We start from the raw sequence: 19887 nt of genomic DNA, 5'->3' as shown, positions 1-19887 counted from the left end.
TCCAGAGGAGAGTGTTTGGAGTCAGTCCTCTCCTCCCACTCTTTATAGACTTGTGACTTGAGTTGCCAGGCTTGCATAGCAATTGCCATTACCTGCTGAGCCATACAGTGATATGAAGAATTTTAATAGAGATAAGTATTCAACATCTTCCTTGTGGGTTTTGCTTTATATCTTTTCACTTTGGCTAGACTGGTTATCGAGCCCCAGGGATCCTGTCTTCGCCTCGGTACTGGGATTACAAGTGTGTGCAACTACACTGATCACTTTTATAGTCTCCTAGGGTCCCATTCAGGTTGTCTGGCATGACAGCAGGAGCCCTTACCCAATGAGCTCTCATCTGCATGTAACATTAAACAACATCCACTTTTGATTTCCTTGACCCCTTCCACAAATCACTGCTGGGCCTCGGTAACTGGGTCTTTGAGCTTTCTTTACCTTGATTGATTTCTTCTTAAATACTGTTTCCAGGGATAGAGCTTAGTGACAGAGTGTTCTCTTAGCATGCATGAAGCCCTGGGTTCTATTCTTAAACACAGAATAGAAGAAACACTAATGAGACCCTCCCCCACAGGTAACTCCTCCCCAAACAAAACACCTGGTTTGTAAATTTTTTTAATGTTTTTTTAATGTTTCTTGTTCCTTGTTTAGATCCATATTGTCTTGAATTAAAATACTATTCTTTGACCACTTCATATATTTATATAGTGTATTTTGATCATTTCTATCCCTATTCCCCTCTTTTATCTCATTCCTCCTGAACTCCTTCTTTTCACCAAAACCTCCCTCACTTTTCTTCACCTTCCTCTGTGACCCGGCAGTTAGCATAAGCTTGGTGAAGGTTAATTTATTGGAACATGGACAACTTAAGGCTATCACTGAACAGCTGATTGGACAAAAGGCTCCACTTCATAAGGTGAGAGTAGCACAATCTGTGGATAGATTGGACAGCATGCTCACTAGCCAAACAGCAGCTGTAGGTTCCTGCTAGACCTGTGACCTCCCAATGTGGAGTAGGGGTCAAGTCCTGTTAGAAGGCAGTTGTCTGCCCCCACCACTTTAGTCATGGTGCTATTTTCCCATGGCACATCTTGCCTGGCGTCTGAGTTTTATAACAGGCAGGGTCCATTGTTAAGAGGTTGGTTCCCATCAACCAAATTCATGGTTAAGAAGTCAGTCTGCATTGCGCCTTCCAGGCAGTGTGAAATCTCGCTGTAGCGAGGAAATGTCTAGCTCAATTCCGGCCTGATTTTTCTAAGTCCTTCAACCAAATTGTGTGGTGTCTACCATTATGATCGATTAACAGTAGCTTATATTGTTTTGGAGTCTCGGGTCTCCCTGACCAGTGGGAAGTATCCCAAATCTAGCACTGGAATTTTCACTTCACAGCCTAAGCTGGACTAGAAAGATGGTTCAACAGTTAAGAATACTTACTGCTTCTGCAGAGGACTCTGCTTTGGTTCCTCGTACCCATGTCAGGTGGCACACAACCATCTAGAAGTTCCAGGGATCTGATTACTTCTGGCTCCTGTGGGCACCTGCATGCACTTGGAGTACAAACTCATACAGGTTCACACACATACACATAAAAAATCTAAAACAAAATATGGCTTCTGGAAGCTGGAATTTTTGTGTGTGTGTATGATGTAGAGATCATCCTTCCTCCATATTATGAAACTCCTATGTGTTCACGTTATGTGATGTTCCATTTTCTATAGCCCGCAGTGTAGAAGTGGTGAAGGAGTCTTATGTTGAGTTTCACTCAGAGACTAGCAAGTACAATTAGCTCGTCTAGTTCTTCTGTTTTGTTCCTCCTTGCAGAACAATCCTCAGAGCTTGGTAAGTATTGCCTTTCAGGCCCCATAATATGTCCTTGTGCCTCCTACATGCCTGGAATTTGTGTAGGTTGCACAGGGCCAGAAAGGAGAGTCCTTTGTCACAGTAGGAGAAAGCTTTTTCCTGTCTCTTGCACTTAGCAATGCCTCATCAGAAGCTTTCGGCGTTTATGTAAGAAGTTTAATTTTTCTTGAACTTGAGCGAACTTAGTTTAAAAGTCTTGTAGAATAGGATGCTATTATTTTTTAGTCCTAGAAATGTCTTATGTCATACACAGTCAGTCAAAGATATGGCTAGCTTTGTGTTGTGGAAGCAGGTGCTCTTTGGGAAGGGATTAGTGGGCTTGGTAATATGGGGGAACTACAGAAGAAAACCTCTCTTAACTATCTTCCGTCTCTTCTCATCTTACTTTAAATTATTTCTGACTCACTAGTCCTTGTACCAGGTGCTCTACTCCAAAAAATGAAGGAGAAGTTAAAAAATAATTTGCTTAAGGAAAAAGTATGGCATCGTAAGGGTGAATGAACAGGGGTAGAGAGTGGGGTGTGGCACAGAGGGGAAAGAAGATGGGGTGGTTTATGCCAAACCATGCACATCAGGGTTCCCAGTGCATCTTCTTTCCTTAGGGCAGCCTCACCTCTTCAAGCTGTTTAGGAGAAAGCATATTTTTAGGGTAATGGCTGGTACGAAGGAGGGCTTTGTGTTCCTTTTCAAGGGTATGTGTTTGATCCAGTTTAGGATTGGAAGGGATAGTGTGGCTAAAATCTCAGTCTTTTTTTTTTTTTTTTTTTTTTTTTTTTTAGGTTCTTTTTTTGGAGCTGGGGACCGAACCCAGGGCCTTGCCCTAGTAAGCGCTCTACCACTGAGCTAAATCCCAGCCCCTAAAATCTCAGTCTTAACCAGTAATGTTCCGTCGGATGTTAAAATAGTGCAAGTCCATAGGCTTTTACATGAATATACATTTCTATTTCAGGATAGGGCATAATGTGCTTTATATACATTAATGTTAGAGATAATTTGGTCAGAAACCAGTTATTCAGATTTAAAAGGCATGGGAATTACATTAAATGATTAGATAACCTCATGGTTATTTTGTTGTGCTGTGCATTTCCTGATTTTTTTTCCTTATGGTAATTTCTCATTTGCAGTGATTATAGACAGTACTTCCTCCATAGTGACTTTGTTTTTGTCCTGTAATAACTGACACTGACAAAAGAGGCTCTTGTCAAAGGGTGAAAGCTTCTGATTGTAACTGGCGTATAAACTGACGTGCTATGGTTTATGTAGCAAATCCGTGTGAGCTACTGTGGAAGGCTGAGAGGATAAGCTTCTACGTGCTCCTCAGTGACATCTGCACACACACCCAGAGCTCGAAATTCTGATGTGACTTCTGCTGTAAAAAATAAATTTTATTTGTGTGTGTGTGTGTGTGTGTGTCTGTCTGTCTGTCTGTCTGTCAGTAAGTCAAAGGACAATTTGTAGGAGTTGATTCTGTCCTTTCCTGTGGCTCCAGGGATCAGGCTCAGGTTGTTAGGCTTGGTGGCAAGCACTTTTACTGGCTAAGTCATTTTGCTGGTCCTAAATTCTTTGTGATTTCTTATGGTAAAGTGCATATAGTAGTCAGAGACTAAAGATCGGGGCTGTTGAGATTACACAGTCATTGATTTTCAAGGAAGTACTGATTGACTTTGATGAACTTTTCATTGTACTGTTACTAAGTTCTCAGCCTGGCTGAGGAAGTGGCTCAGTGGAAGAGTGGTTGCCTAGCGTGTACTAAGTCCTGGGCTTAACCCCAGTACCACTAACAGAAATGATGAACTGGCTATGGTAGTTTACACATGTAATCCCAGTGTTTGGGAGGTTGAGCAGTAGGGCTAGAGAGTGAATTGCAGGCCAGCTTTGGCTGTAGTGTGAGAGATCTTGTCTCAAAAAACAACAACCCAACCCAACCCACCAACCAGCCAACCCACCAACTAGCCAAGGTTGGGGATACTGCGGGGAAGAGTGCTTGCTACCATGCAAAAGCCCAGCACTGTGAAGGAAGGTCATGTTGGGTTAGCAAGATGTGCTGCTGATTAGATCTGTTTAATATTTAGAGACATAACTTTTCCTGGAACAGTACTTGATAGCCTGGGTGCAGTGGATGATTTACTGTGACAGTATTTCTATGAGTCAGGTGAATGTAACGTTGCTCTGCTGAAAGATGATAAGTAGTCCTTTGTGATGTGTTACATGTATTCATCTGTTATGTAACTGATGACTGCGTGTTTGTGATAAGGATTAGAACCGGCCGTTAGGGGTAATCAGTGGTGAGTGCAAACAATGATATGCGTGCTATAGGAGGTGGAGTAGTGCATTCTTATTTTTATTACATTTAACTTAGTAATAATCATTATTTTTAGAATTTTTGTAAAAAAAAAAAATTCAGATCCTCTGGAGCTGTAGTTACTGGCGGTTACTGGTGAGCTCCCTGACTCAGGTTTCTACCAAGCCATCTCTTTAAAACTACTTTTTGAGTTAGGGTCTGATTGTATAGGCTGCTCTTTGGCTTCCAGTCTTCCCACCTCAGCCTCATGGAGAAAGCTGAGATGAGTTGTGTGCCGCCGTGTACAACTATAGAGTTATTTTTAGAAATTTTATACTTAAACCATTTTTGACACGTATTTCCTTTGTGTGTTGTTGTGAGTGTGTGCAGCATGATGTGGGGATCAGAGGACAGCTGTGGGAGTCAGGTATCAAACTCAGGTCATCGGGCCTGGCTGTCTTCCTGGCCCAGCGATTGAGTTCTTACATATGAAGGTCAGGGCCTTGTAGAGGAGAGCCTTTCCAAGCAAGAGTTAGACTTCCATAATAACTCATGAATCAGAGGCATGCAGAGTGAAAGGTTTAAAAGGAAAAACGGGTTTAGATCTCATGGCATAATGTCCCTGAGCACTTGACTAGCATGCACAAACAACCACTAACTAAATGGTCTAACAGCTAAAGCCTGTCTGTGGGCATAGCTGAATTAATGTATACCCTTATGTAGCTGTAAGCCTCTTCCATTCTGTGAATGCTCTTTGGCTATGAAGAGCAGACTCCAAGGTCAGCTGCTTCTGTCGGAGGAAGCTGCCTGTTAGGAATCCTCTACTGTGTGTAAACTTGGGAACTGCCGAACCCTGGGCTGGGAAGTAAGTGAGAGACAAAAACTATTCCTCCAAAGAATCTTCTGTTTGATTTTTCTTTTCCAGTGATGCCATCTGCAATTTTGTCATTTGCAATGACTCTCCCCTTCGAGGCCAGCCTATTATCTTCAATCCTGACTTTTTTGTGGAGAAACTCCGACATGAGAAACCAGAGGTGTTCACTGAGTTGGTGGTCAGCAATATCACAAGACTTGTTGATTTGCCTGGAACTGAGTTGGCTCAGCTGATGGGTGAAGTGGACCTTAAGTTGCCTGGTGGGGCCGGCCCAGCATCAGGATTCTTCAGGTCTCTAATGTCTCTCAAGAGGAAGGGTAGGTCATGTGCCTATGAAGGGCCATGGGTCTTAGCTGCTAATTGACTTTTACTCTCTATTTGAAAAAATTATGTATTTTTAAATGTTTATGTTTGTGCCTGTTTGTATGTGTACCAGGTATATTGCAAGTACCCATGGAAGCCAGAAGAGGGCATCAGATCCCTTGGAACTGGAGTTCAGGCAGCTGTGAGCTGCCGGGCCAGGTCCTCTGTAAGAGCAACAAGTGCTTTTAGCTGTTGAACCTTCCTTCCAGCACTGGGCTCTGTCCTCTTAACATTTGCAACCTCACTGAGAACTTGTAATCACCCTAAAGCATTTTTCATGTTTCGACCTCATTTTCATTAATAGAACTTTAATGGTGATGCAAATCATCTGGAGTTTGAGGGCAGCTTGGGCACATTGTGAAATCCTGTTTGAGAGACAGGGAGGAAGAAGAGGAGGAGGAGAGGAGAGAAGAGAAGGGAGTGGTGGTGGTGCAGAAAAGGGAACAGAAGAGAAGATAGAAAATACATTCAGTCCTGAGAGATGCTGTGATTAGTTTAGGCTTTTCAAGGGCATTTCAGTTTTCATGCCCTGTGAGTATTATACTAAAATAATATTTTTCAGATGTCCTTTCTTCCTTCCTTCTATCCCTTCCTTCTATCCCCTCTTTCCTTCCTTCCTTCCTTCCTTCCTTCCTTCCTTCCTTCCTTCCTTCCTTCCTCCTTCTTTCCTTCCCTCTTCCCTCCCTCCCTCCTTTCCATTTCCCTTTCTTTATGAGTTGGTATCTCAGTCTTGCCCAGGCTCAAGTGATTGTCTTACCTTGGTCTTTAGAGTAGCTGGGACTGCAGGATGCACTGCTTCTTCAGTTAAGGTGACACTAGGCGGGGTAAAGTGACGAAGCCGCTGAAGACAGTCATGGATGCTGAGTAACTGTTGTCCTGCTGAGGATGAACCCATGACTACATCCATACTAGTAATCTTTCTACCACTTAACCTCTGCTCCACACCACCACCACCCCCAAAAAAGGGGGCGGGGGACAAAAGATCAGAGCTGGATGTGGTATAGTGCACACCTTTAGTCCCAACACTCAGAAGGCAGAGGCAGGAGGAGGTTGGTGAGTCTGAGGCTAGGCCTGGTCGACATAGCAAACTGTAGTACAGCCAGGATTACATAAAAAGACATTGTCTCAGAAATCAAAATAAATAAATAAATACAGACAGATAGATACAATAGTGAAGTGAAAATGCAAACATTTTTATTCTATGGACTGCTTGCAGTTCTTTTTTTTTTTTAATTTATTTATTATATATAAGTACACTGTAGCTGTCTTCAGACACACCAGAAGAGGGCATCAGATCTCTTTACAGATGGTTGTGAGCCACCATGTGGTTGCTGGGAATTGAACTCAGGACCTCTGGAAGAGCAGGCAGTGCTCTTAACCACTGAGCCATCTCTCCAGCCCATGAAGTCGGTTCTTATATCACCTCCAAAACCAAGCTTTTCTAGAAGTTGTAGCACCACTTGTGTGGTGTGTGTGTATGTGTGTGTGTATGTGTGTGTGGTGTATATATACACATACATATTATGTATGGTTCTTTGAAAATTTCATTTGTGTATACAGTGTTTTTTGATTCTGTCTGCCTCCTTCTCCAACTTCTCCTGGACTCCTTTTGTGTATTCCCATCTAAGCTTCGTGTCCTTCTTTCCTTCTTTCCTTTTTTTCTTCCTCCCTCCCTTCCTCCCTTCCTCCCTTCCTCCCTCCCTTCCTCCCTCCCTCCCTTCCTTCCTCCCTCCCCTCCTTCCTCCTTCCTTCCTCCCCTCCTCCCTCCTCCCTTCCTTCCTCCTTCCCTTCCTTCCTCCTTCCTTCCTCCTTTCCTTCCCTCCTTCCTCCTTCCTTCCTCCCCCCTCCTTCCTTCCTCCCTTCCTTCCTCCCTTCCTCCCTCCCTTCCTTCCTCCCTTCCTCCCTCCCTCCCTCCCTCCCCTCTTCCCTTCCTTCCTTCCTTCCTTCTTCCCTCCCTTCTTCTCTTCCTCCCTCCCCCCCCTCTCCCCTTCCTTCCTCCCTTCTTTCCTTCCTCCCTCCCTCCTCCCCTCCCTTCCTTCCTTCCTTCCTTCCTTCCTCCCTCCTTCTCCCTTCCTCCCTCCTCCCTTCCTCCCTCCTTTCTTCCTCCCTTCCTCCTCCCTTCCTTCCTCCCCTCCCTTCCTCCCTTCCTCCCTCCCCCCTCCCTTCCTCCCTTCCTCCCTCCCTCCCTCCCTTCCTCCCTTCCTCCCTTCCTTCCTTCCTTCCTCCCTCCCTTCCTTCCTTCCTTCCTTCCTTCCTTCCTTCCTCCCTTCCTCCCTTCCCTTCCTTCCTTCCTCCTTCCTTCCTTCCTTCCTCCCTTCCTCCCTTCCCTCCCTCCCTTCTTCCTTCCTCCCTTCTTTCCTCCCTCCCTTCCTCTTTCCTCCCTCCCTTCCTCTTTCCTTCCTCCCTTCCTCCCTCCCCCTCCTTCCTTCCTTCCTCCCTTCCTCTTCCTCCCTCCCTACTTCCTTCCTCCCTTCCTCCTTTCCTCCCCCCCTACCTCCCTGCCTACCTTCCTCCCTCCCTTCCTCCCTTCCTCCCTCCCTTCCTTCCTTCCCTTCCTTCCTTCCTCCCTCCCTCCCTCCCTTCCCCCTCCTTCCTTCCTCCCTTCCTTCCCCTTCCTTCCTCCCTCCCTCCCTTCCTCCCTTCCTCCCCTTCCTTCCTTCCTTCCTCCCTTCCTCCCTCCCTCCCTTCCTTCCTCCCTTCCTTCCTCCCTCCCTTCCTCCCTCCCTTCCTTCCTCCCTTCCTTCCTTCCTTCCTTCCTGTTTGTTTATTTTTAGACAGGATCTCATTATATAGTCCTGGCTGGTCAGAACATGCTATGTAGACTAGGGTGGCCTTGAGCTCCCCAGAGAGCCCCTGAGTCTGCTCTCCAGTGTGTGCCACCTTGCCCAGAGTCTGATTTGTGATGTCTGCATGCACGGGGCTATGGGAGCATGAGGAGGCGTTCACATGTGGCCACACCTCCAGAGAAGAATTGCCTCTTTCCCAGCAGCCATAACCGCAGTAGTCCACAGCTAGCTGTGGGGCATTGGACCCCTTCTCCATCATGCTGAGATGTTGACTGACTCCGTCTTGTGTAGGCAACCACAGCTGCTGTGAGGCTGTAAGTGTGGCATGCACTTCCTCTCCAGAGGAAAGCACTTCACAGCAGGATGAAATAGTTAAACATTAAACGGTCATATCCTCATACACATGTACCACTATATATATACACACACACACACACACATATATATATGTGTGTGTGTGTATATATATATATCCATATATATCTCCATACACATATACATGCAAATAAATAAAATTTTTAAAATATAAAAAGAAAGGATTTTATCCTTTACCAACTCTAATGATAATTGTCATGACTTAACAATCACATTCAGGTTCTTGTTTTAAATTACATTCCAATGTGCTTAAATAAGAATTTCCTCCAGGAATTCATGATGATACCGAATTTGGAGAGAATTGACAGTTGCTCTGGCTGCATTTTCTGGGTATATTCCTAGTTTTTAGTTTTAAATTCTTTTTAGACTTTTGTTTACCAATCTTGTGAAGATAGTCAATGGAATTAGGATGCTTAGATGACTTTAGAATTGTATCTGTGCTGGAGGGATGGCTCATAGGCAAAGGCATCTGATGCCAGCCTGATGCCAGCACCCAGATGGCGAAAGGAGAGAACCACCTTCCATAAGTCGTCATGTGACCACCTTCCGTGTGTCTTGCCCCTGCCCCTATATAAATATATAAATCACATAAAAAGAATCATTACACTGATGACCTTGTACTCTTCATGTAATATAATATAGCCTTGCCCTATGACATTTTTTTTTTTCCAGAAAAAGGAGTGGTGTTTGGATCTCCATTGACGGAGGAAGGCATTGCTCAGATATATCAGCTGATTGAATATCTGCACAAAAGTAAGCCTCTCAAAGCTTCACTCTCCTGTGTTTAAAGAGGAATGGCCAGTTTTCCTCTGAGAGTTGACTAATGGATTAGTAGTTGTCAACCACCCATCAATAACAACAAAAAGAACCACTGATAATTTTGGGTGGTAGAATTTTTAAAAATATATTTCTCTTTGAATTTCATATCAGTTATTGATTTGCCTTGTTTTCAAAGATGTAGATAGATTAGATAACGTCTATGAAATCATAATTACCTCTTTTTTTTAAACATTTATTTATTATGTATACATCACACAGCTTTCTGCCTGCGTGTATGCACCTGCAGGCCAGAAGAGGGCACCAGACCTGATTATAGATGGTTGTGAGCCACCATGTGTTTGCTGGGAATTGAACTCAGGACCTCTGGAAGAGCAGACAGTGCTCTTAACCGCTGAGCCATCTCTCCAGCCCCTCATAATTACCTCTTAACTCAGAGAATTCTGGAACAATTCCTTGTTCCTAAAGAGTTAGGACATTTATTCGAGAAAGCATGATACTTTGATCTTCAGAACTCTGTGGGTAACATTTTCTCGTTTCAGTTTTTAGTAGGCCTGCGGGTTGTTGTTCAAGAGCCCAACATGTAAAATATCACCACACAGTCCTTATGACTTGTTGGATGTAAGGTGCTGTGTAGGAGGAGCTAAAACAGAGGTTTTGGACTCACGTCTTAGAAGGGTTTGAGGCAGGAGCTGGAGAGATGGCTCTGATTTTCCAGAGGACATGGGTTCAATTTCCAGCACCCACATGGTGGCTCACAACTGTCTGTAATTCCAGTTCCAGGGGACCCAACACCCTCACACAGACATACATGCAGGCAAAACAATGTACATAAAATAAAGATAAATATTTTAAGAAAATGGCTTTTGAGGCATCTGGATTTGTGGAGGTTTTTTTGTTGTTGTTGGCCAAAGATGTATTAAAACCATAACCAGCCATCAGGGACTTAAGATGAGGAGAGTCCAGGTTTTCAGCTTGTTTGAGTGATGAGAAGACCTGGCATCCTTCAGCCCAGCTGCTGTGAGGATCTGATCTGCTGAGCACAGGGTTGTGTTTTCCAGTTCGATGTGGGCCCCGTTCATCCCTTTGCTATCACTTGCCTGGTTCCTTGGGCATGGAACTCAGACCCTGGAACTGGGGGGACGCTCAAAGATGGAAATGTGGACAAGCTTCTTCCAGATCAGACCAAAACTGTGTGTCTTTCTACCTTTCTTTTTAAGAACTAGTTGGGTGGGAACAGCTTATTGGGAATGACACAAAGCTTTTGGGAGTCTCTCAGCTGCAGGGTGATATATTAGAATTCTCTGAGTCACACAACAATGATGCAGAGACTACATTTATTCTTGCCTGAAGAAAACAGTTTACAGGCACCACAAATTTCCATAGATGAACTCCGATCCTTGAGAGTCTGTGAGGAACCTTACTTTTTTTTTTTTTTTTTTTTGCTATGGATTATGTTAAATTCAGTATCTAGTGGTACCTCAGTCATTTTCAGATGCTCAGGGACCCCAAAAGGTTTCAAACTTCCCTAGAAATATTGCAAAACCTCCTTTAGAAAGGAGGTCTTTAAAGGGAAAGATATGTTTCTTCTGTGCACATTAATCCTGATTCTCTTTTGTTTCTTTGGCCTGTCCATGCTGAGCAGACTTGCGAGTAGAGGGCTTGTTTAGAGTACCAGGCAACAGTGTCCGACAGCAGCTTTTGAGGGATGCTCTCAATAATGGGACCGATATCGATTTGGATTCAGGATAGTTTCACTCAAACGATGTAGCCACACTGCTGAAGATGTTTCTAGGAGAGTTACCAGAGCCCCTGCTGACCCATAAACATTTTCATGTACACCTCAAAATTGCTGGTGAGTATAAGAAGTGAGAAAGAGATGAAACTATGTTTTTCAATTTAGTAAAGTCCTTTGTGATGTCCTGTTGCTTGTGACTCTCTAAAGTGCGCTGATGTTGGCTCAGGCTTCATGAGCCTACTGGCCTCCTCTGAGTCCTTACAGAGCTTGGCAGTTAAGTTTGATTTGATCAGTCGTCGTCTTCTTCCTCTTCATTGTTCCCCCTTTTAAACATTTTTAAAAATTATATTTTGTTGTTGTAAAAATATAAAAATAATATATGTATTGTTGTCTTTGGGCCGCCATACACTTTCCTACACTCAAACCGTCACGTAAAAGAACACACAACAGGGGTTGGGGATTTAGCTCAGTGGTAGAGCGCTTGCCTAGGAAGCGCAAAGGCCTGGGTTCGGTCCCCAGCTCCAAAAAAAGAACCAAAAAAAAAAAAAAAAAAAAAAAAGAACACACAACACAATAATCTTAGATCCAATTGATAAGATATAATTGCCCACTTAAACATACAAAGCCCGGTACCATCCATCCCTTAGGAACATTAATAACAACCTGTAAATACACAGAGCAGAATCTTAACATCATCTACCATGGCTTCTCATCCTCTCCTCTGTCTCTCCTTTCTGTTCTAATCTCCTCCTTTTCCTTCAAACTTCTCTCCCGCCCATCCTTCCTTCTCCTCCAATGACAGGCCTCCTTCTGTCCTGTACCTGCCCCACACCTGTACTTTACAAATTCAATGGGGAAAAGGTTCTGGTGAAGTCACCTAATTCCTGAGTCCATGACTAGGCAGCTGTCCTTGGGGCAGTGGAATCAGCATCAAAATACAGATAACTTCAGGGCAAACCACAACAATATTTATTTTGTATGTTCTGTGCACATGATCTAACATGTATACGGGGGTCAGAGGACAATTTGTTGGAGTCAGTTCTCTCTCTACCATGTTTGGCGCAGTATCTGATGTCCTCCATCAGACTGCCCTGGGACTCTGAACTGTAGCACAGTTGGAGAGGAGCTGCTTGGAACCATCCAGGGCATGGTTCCCTCTGACTTACCCTTCAGCCACAGCATATGTGAGCAGGGAAGAGCAGAAGGCTGACGTCATCAGAGCTGCCTGTGGACTTGATTTTCAGTCTTTTGGGTATTGCTGGGACATAACTGTAACTAACATTTTGAGGCCCACATGTTTTCCACAGTGGTTACACTGGGGCTGGAGAAATGGCTTGGTGGTTAAGAGGACCCTCGTTCAATTCCCAGCACCTACTTTGTGGTTCACAACTGTCTGTAACTCCAGTTTCAGGGGGTCTGATGCTCTCTTCTGGCCTCAGTGGGCAGTGCACACATGCGTTGCACACATACAATTTTTAAAAAAGACCCAGAGTGGTTGCACCATGTAGCACTCTCACCAATAGTAGAAGGCTTCGTGCTCTCCCTGCCAGTTGGTACTGCAGTTGGTGTGATTTACTGAGCTGACGTTCTGGCATGCTCAGGTTTACTGACCACTCTCACGACATCTCTTCTTTCCTTTCCGTTCCCTCTTCCCCTTTCTTTACGTTGACAGGCCATGCCAAGTTACCTAGGCTGGCCTCAAACTCACAATCCTACCTCTGCCTCCTAAGTAGCTAGAACCGTAGGTGCGTGTCTCTGCCTGGCCCGTGTATGTTACTGTCTCTGAGGGGATGTCTGTTTAGTTTGTTTGTTTGCCTTTTTTCTTTTCTTTTGAGATGAGGTGACTCAGGCTGCCTCTCCTCCTCCTCAGTGCCAGGCACATGGGTGTGCGTCACCACACCTAGCCTTCTACTTAAAGCTTTCCCACATTTAAAATTGGGTTGTCTTTAGTTGTTGAATTATATTGACATTGTTCCTTATGTTTTGCTTTTTCTTTGTTATGGTGCTGGGGCTCATGCTTTTCCTGCTAACATTCATAGTCACACAGGAAGTACCTTGCAAAGCCCACTAATTGCCTATTTATTTTATTATTTTTTATAGTGTTGGTATTTGAATCTAGGACCTTCCTAAAATATTAACAGTTTTTAATTTCCTATATGATTGATTTTTCTTTTTATTTCTTCTCTTTCTTTAGTGGGAGTGAGAGGAAAATAATAATCAAAATAGCATTGGTTGTTTTTGTTTTGTTTTTTGTTTTTGGCTGGTTTGTTTCTTCCTTTCCAATAATATTTTGTTTTGTTTTCAAGATCTGATGCAGTTTGATGATAAAGGAAATAAGACTAACATACCAGACAAGGAGCGGCAGATTGAGGCCCTGCAGCTGCTCTTCCTAATCCTCCCTCCAGCCAATCGGAACTTGCTAAAGTTACTGCTTGATCTCCTGTATCAAACAGCGAAGAAGCAAGACAAGAATAAGATGTCTGCCCATAACCTTGCTCTTATGTTTGCGCCCCATGTCCTGTGGCCCAAAAATGTTAGTATGGAGGGGAAGATCTTCAGGGCTTGATTTTTCTCAGGCTGGGCTCCTCCTGTGGGTGCACGCTGGTGGGGTTTTCCAGGATCCATGGTCCAGCCTCCACTTTATGAGGTTAGGAGTTTAGGAGTTATCAAAGCTGAGGGGCCTGGCTCCTCCTGAGACCTCTCTGATAGGTCAGGCTCGAATAATCTTCATGGACACTTTCTGGACATTGTCACTGTAGCTGCTAAAGAGGCTAGATATTCATTTTGGCTAGATAAGGTGACTCTAGTCTTAATAAGCATGCTCCTTAGAAATCAAATTGATTTTTAATGATTGAAGGATTAATATAAATTCATTTCTAAAGGTTCAGAATAGAGCAGTGTGATCTTGTGGGATAATATTGTATGCTAACAGAGCAGTCTAACCTGTGCTAACAGTCTTATCCCCATACAGTGAGTGCTCTTTCATAAAGGAGGAAGAGAAACAAGAGGAGGGATCATTGCAGTTCGACTGTGTTGTGGAAAGATGGCGGCTCTAGTAGTGTTTATGGACAGCTCTTTGGATGAACTCCCATTCTCCATAGAGCAGTGTCCTTGACGTCTGGTACAGACTGCCTTTCTGCATCTGTGTTTGAATCCTTGGCTTAGGTTTTCTGCTCAGGTGTCTATGAGCAGAAATAGGAAGTGAAGGAAGCTCAAGGATTTCCTTGTCCTTTCAGCAACATCCCCTGGTGAGCACTGCCCGCTCTTAGTGCCCTCTGTTGGTTCTCTTTCCACCGACTAGGTCACTGCAAATGACCTTCAGGAGAATATCACGAAGTTAAACACGGGGATGGCTTTTATGATCAAACACTCTCAGAAACTTTTTAAGGTAGGTAAGGGATGGCATTTGGTGGGTGGTAGGACAAGGAAGATGGGGCAGGGCAGGACCCTGGAGGAGAGGCTCTGTCTGGGATTGTAAGGCAGAATGGACAGTGGGGAGGGCTAGACATAGAAATAGAACGAGTCTCTCTGTTATGGTAGATCTGTTTCTAAATTTTTAGGATTTTTCTTTTTTGTCTTTTTATGACTGACTGGCTTACTCAGCATAATGCCTTCAAATTTATCCACAGAGTAGTGTGTGGTAGCATTTCCTTTCTGAAGGCTGCATAGTATTTCTGTGTGTGCACTCCATATACTGCTAATCTATTCATATGCGAATAAACATTCAGGCTGCGTCTATGGTTAAGCTGTTGTAATGCTGTTGTGAACATGGATGTGTGAACATTCCTTACTTTTTAATGTTTTTGAGAAACTGCCACACTGATGTCTGCACTACCTGTACTGTTCTCCATATCTCCTAATAGTAGAGTGGGCTCCAAGTCCTCACCAGCACCCGCTTCTGTCTGATAGTTATTTTCTGATCATTGTCAGCCTAAGGGGCAGGATGGGTCTCATTATAGTTCTGATGTCCGTAGAGATGAGTGATGCGGAACATTTTGTCATGTGTTTAGTTAGTGTTTTATTACTGTGACAGGACACAATGGCCAAGGCAACTTTTTTATTTTTTTGCTTTGTTTCACTTGTTTGTTTGTTTATTTGTTTGAGACAGTATCTCTCTAATTAGCCCTGGCTCTTGTAGAACACACTGTGTAGACCAGGCTAGCCTTGAACTCACAGAGATCCACCTGCCTCTGCCTACCAAGTACTGGGATTAAAGGTAGACACTACCCAACATGGCTAACCAAGGCAACTTATAAAAGAAGGCTTTTAATTTAGGCTTTCAGTGTTAGACAGTCAGAGCCCATGATGCTAGAGCAGGGGCGTGGCAGCAGGAAGAGCAGAGAGCTCAGGAGGCAGAGAGACTGGGAACTGTCCAGATTTTTATTTTGGCTCGTGAGTACCACATGCTAACTTTGTTTTTAAAAGAGCAGTTGCTGCAGCGGTGCCTTCCTACAGTCCCCATCAGATCTGTGGAGGTGTCTATTTGGTCAATGTGGTATTTTGGAAAGTGTTTGGCATTTCAGAGTAATCCACCCATTAGATAATGTTATGGTTCTCTTTCTGTGGCCTAAAGATTTTTAGGTCCTATTACCCACTGAGCCCTGGTTTCCTTTATGTCCTGCCAGGCCCCTGCTTATATTCGGGAATGTGCCAGATTGTACTATTTGGGCTCCAGAACTCAAGTGTCGAAGGTAAGAACAGGAAACTGGTGTCTAAACATGGGAAGAATTAAGACTAGAATTAAGTTTTAAATGAAGTGTAACAGCATCCTTCAGCCAGTGCTTTTACTGTTGTCTAGTCATTTGTGTTAGCAGGACCAAGGCTGAGATGGGAGTTGTTGAAATAAAAATGTCCTATGTCCCATATGCTCACTTGGTTTCGGGACTCCTCTACATGTGTGTCATGGCATAGATCATAGGTTAAAGTTGTTCATAAAACCTGTATGTATTTTATTGGCCTATGATCTAAGCAACATTTATATACCATTAATTATAGTAACAAAAGTTCAGTCTTATGTAATTCATCCTTTTTTAAAATTTTTTTTTCTTTCTTTTTTTTTTTTTTGGAGCTGAGGACCGAACCCAGGGCCTTGCGCTTTCTAGGCAAGCGCTATACCACTGAGCTAAATCCCCAACCCCCTTTTTTAAAATTTTTAATTAAAATATTTATTTTATTTGTATGTGACCGAGTGTATGTAAGTTTATCACTTGTGTGCATTAGCCTATGGAACTCAAAAGGTGGTGTTGGATCCTCTAGAATTGGAGTTAAAGTAGCTATGTGAGCCACCATGTGCTACACAAAGAAACCCTGTCCCAAACCCTACTCCCCAAAATGTTTAATTTTACTTAAGTGTATACACGTGAGTATGGGCATGTGCGTGTGAGTACAGGTCCCAGCAGAGGCCAGATATCCACCCACACCCAGTTTCAGAGAACTAATTTTTATTCAAGTTTATTGGTGTGGTTAAACTGTCAAATAGTTGAAAGATTTGAGCCCATGGGCTGGAGTGGTGGCTCAGTTGTTGAGAACACTTGCTGTTCTTGTAGAAGACTGTAGTTTGGTCCTTAGCATCCATGTTGTGGGACTGGCATCCTCTTCTGGCCCTCATGGGTACCACACTCACTTATGTGTGCACGTGTACTCTCTCAATGAAAATTAAAAAAAGAGAGATTTGTATTCTACTTTGCTTTCTGTTGGTGTAATAAACTGTGACCAAAAGCAACTTAGGATGGGGAAGGGTTTACTTCATCTTATACTTGTAGGTCACAATTCATCATTGAGGGAAGTCAGGCAGTAACTTAAACAGAAACCTGAGGTGGAAACGGATGAATGAATGGCTTGCTCCCTGGCTTATGTGTAGCCAGCTTTCTTACTAGTCTAGGCTCACCTGCCTAGAGATGGTGCCACCCACAGTGGGCGAGGCTCTCCCCCATCAGTTATCAGTCAGGACAGTCTGATCTTGAACAGATATGGCCACAGGCCAATCTGATCTAGGCAGTCCTTCAGTGGAGCGTCCCTCTCCCCAAGTGACAGGTGTCTGTGTCACGTTGTCAATAAATCTAACCAGCACCATCTGAGAGCAAACGAGCTCAGTCAGAGAAATGTGTGACACCTGTTAGTAGACAAACTACAGCAGAGTATTGTCGCAGTTAGACGCTGCGAAAGGCTGGCTTGGATTTAGCCAGAGTGACAGACATGGAGGCTGCCATCTTATATTATTGTCTTTTCTACTCCTGTTCGTTTTATTCTCTCATTCAGTGGATATTAGGTGTGACTAAGTGAGAAACTGCATTTTAAACCTAGTTTAACTAGGTGCGGGTTTTGGAGAGCTGTTGCTTTTATTCCTTCCTACTGCCATGTAGTTCGTGTCGAAAAAAATTTCAGCCAAGCCCAGCAGCCGCGGGTCCTAGGGTTGGTTTATCACTTCAATTTCTGGATGAAGCTGAATTTTACCTCAGGTTCTTGTTTATGTTTGTTTTGTTGTTACTATTCTATCTGCTGGGACTAATACTTTAGAGCTTACTTTATTGAATAGCAACAAGTATTACTTGGAATTAAAAAGTGTTTTGAAATAGAAGTCAAACACCTACAGTTGTCTATGGCAATATTCTTTGGTGTTTTGAGACAAAGTATCACTTTGTAGCTCTGGCTGCCCTTGGACTAGCTCTGTAGACCAAGCTGGCTTTGAACTCGCAGAGATCTGTTTGCCTCTGCTTCCGGAGTTCTGGGATTAAAGGTGTGCATCACCACTACCTGGCTTGGTAATATTCTAACTGCATGTTGATTTTTCTGGGCAGATTATGGAAGTGGGCCATTCAGAACCCTTATTAATAGATTTTTGTTCATCTGGTAATTAGCATTTTCATTGTTCCTGGAGGTAGTAGTATGTGACATCTCCACTCTTCATCAGAGTTATTGCGGGAACCCAAAACAAAATCAGTAGGAAGTATTAACTCACTTTCTTATGCATTTTTCTTTAGGATGATCTTGATCTGACAACCTCATGCCATGCCATGTCCTTCCAACGGGCAAGACCTCAGAAACAGAACAGGGTAGATTCCTATTCTCAGCAGGAGGAGACCCAGCAACACACAGAAGAGGCGCTGAGAGAACTCTTCCAACATGTTCATAACTTGCCCGACTCAGCGAAGAAGAAACAACTTATCAGACAGGTGCTTGAATGCAGGGACATAGGTGGGCTCCAGGAATCACCGGAGAACACCACTCAGAGTCACATTGAAGTTTCACTGTCTCTTGGAACAAGCTTTGGCTCAGCCAAAAATCAGGCTCGTCTATGGAATTGCAGTGTATTCCTGTCCTTCTGGAGAGAGGTGTAGGAGTGCTTAGCTCTCTGCAGTTAACTGTGCTTAGAATATCTGTAATTTTAGTCACCTAACAGACTCTCTCCCAGGTTTGTTTAGCGAGAAGCAGCAGATCCAATGTATTTATTATTCCAGAATTTAAGTGCTGTATATTTTCCAGGGATATAATTTCTGATTTTCAACTCCCGGCATGGTGAAAGAGTAATAGTAACATGCCTCCGTCATGCGTGTAGAGGAGAGGATGCACAGAGTGCCTGGCAGGGCAGAAGGGCAGCTCTTCCTGATGGAATTGTTTGTGATTAGAAAACAGCCTAAAGCAGGGTCTGGGTGTGTTAAACAGGAATCCTGGTGTCTGTGTTTGCTTGTTTTGGGGTTTTGGAGGTAAGGTGTGAGGTCTTTATTTTGGGGGGAGGGGTACATCTCTAGAATAAGGCAAGATAAGAACGTATCAGGCACAATTGGGAACTGAGCTGTTTCCATCAATGGTTAAAGTCCTTTGCACAAATTTTGTCATGGCCATAGAGATGGTTTAAGAGTGTCATACATCTGTAATCCCAGCAGTAGAGAGGTAGAGACAGGCAGATCTGTGTGAGTTCAGTTAGCCTGCTCTACATAGTGAGTTCCAGGACAGTCAGAGCTACCCAGTGAGACTGTCACAAAACCACACACACACACACACACACACACACACACACACACACACAGAGAGAGAGAGAGAGAGAGAGAGAGAGAGAGAGAGAGAGAGAGAGAGAGAGAGAATATCAAATGAGAGCACTGGTTACAGATCATACAGTGCCCCCCGCCCCCTACAAAGAGCTGACTGCATTCGAAGTCTGCATTCAGTCTCTTTCCCCTCATAGCAGTTCTGGCCGACAGCTGTGAGCTCTAGTTAGAGAGCGTCGATACCTTAGGCGCATTCTGGCTGAGGAGCTTGGGAAGGTAGTGGCACAGTTGGTAGAGGGCTTGTTCTACATCCATGCACCGTAGGCTGGATCCCTGACACTTCATAAACTGGGTATGGCCATCTGGGCTTATCATGTTAGGACTTGGAAGATGGAGGCAGGAAGATTAGGAATTAAGGGTCATCCTTGGCCATATAGAGAGTTGAGGCCAGCCTGTGCTACATACATGAGACTCTATCTTAAAAATGAATCCTGGCGTATAGTTTGCTAAACTGAGGACTACCTTGGTTTATATTAGTAACATTCTGTTTCCAAGGTACTTGATGCAAAAATAATTCTGGTTCACTAGCAGATCTTAGACAGGCTCATAAGCACTCTGGACTTTGGTTTCCTGTCTGTAAAGCAGGGACAGGGATCCTTACTTGGAGGATCTGAGTCTCAGGACTTCTCCAAGTAATTGAGTACATTTTGTTTGTGTCTTTGAGTGTCACTTCTGCTTTTGGGATTGTCTGTCAACCATCCCAGCCATCCTCAGAGTCTTTGACTTTCTGGGTGTTCACACTCAGGTAGTATTTGCCCTACACTGCCGTTTCTTGATGGCACAATATTAAT

The 19887-nt window shown here is 43.8% G+C and overlaps 1 protein-coding gene across 1 annotated transcript in view; it reads left to right on the top strand.

The window, feature by feature from the left end:
• Arhgap19 (Rho GTPase activating protein 19) overlaps window positions 1–19887 on the top strand; it is a 36121-nt gene that overhangs the window by 7824 nt on the left and 8410 nt on the right. The window contains 7 exon segments of the mRNA XM_032891964.1: window positions 5064–5329; window positions 9209–9289; window positions 10959–11168; window positions 13358–13584; window positions 14353–14439; window positions 15677–15742; window positions 18032–18223. Coding sequence (XP_032747855.1) covers window positions 5064–5329; window positions 9209–9289; window positions 10959–11168; window positions 13358–13584; window positions 14353–14439; window positions 15677–15742; window positions 18032–18223 — 1129 coding nt within the window.

The sequence above is a fragment of the Rattus rattus genome, chromosome 2 (genome assembly GCF_011064425.1).
Source record: "Rattus rattus isolate New Zealand chromosome 2, Rrattus_CSIRO_v1, whole genome shotgun sequence".
Lineage (NCBI taxonomy): Eukaryota > Metazoa > Chordata > Mammalia > Rodentia > Muridae > Rattus > Rattus rattus.
The sequence above is the reverse complement of the archived record's forward strand: the minus strand, read 5'-3'. Positions and strand labels throughout refer to the sequence as shown.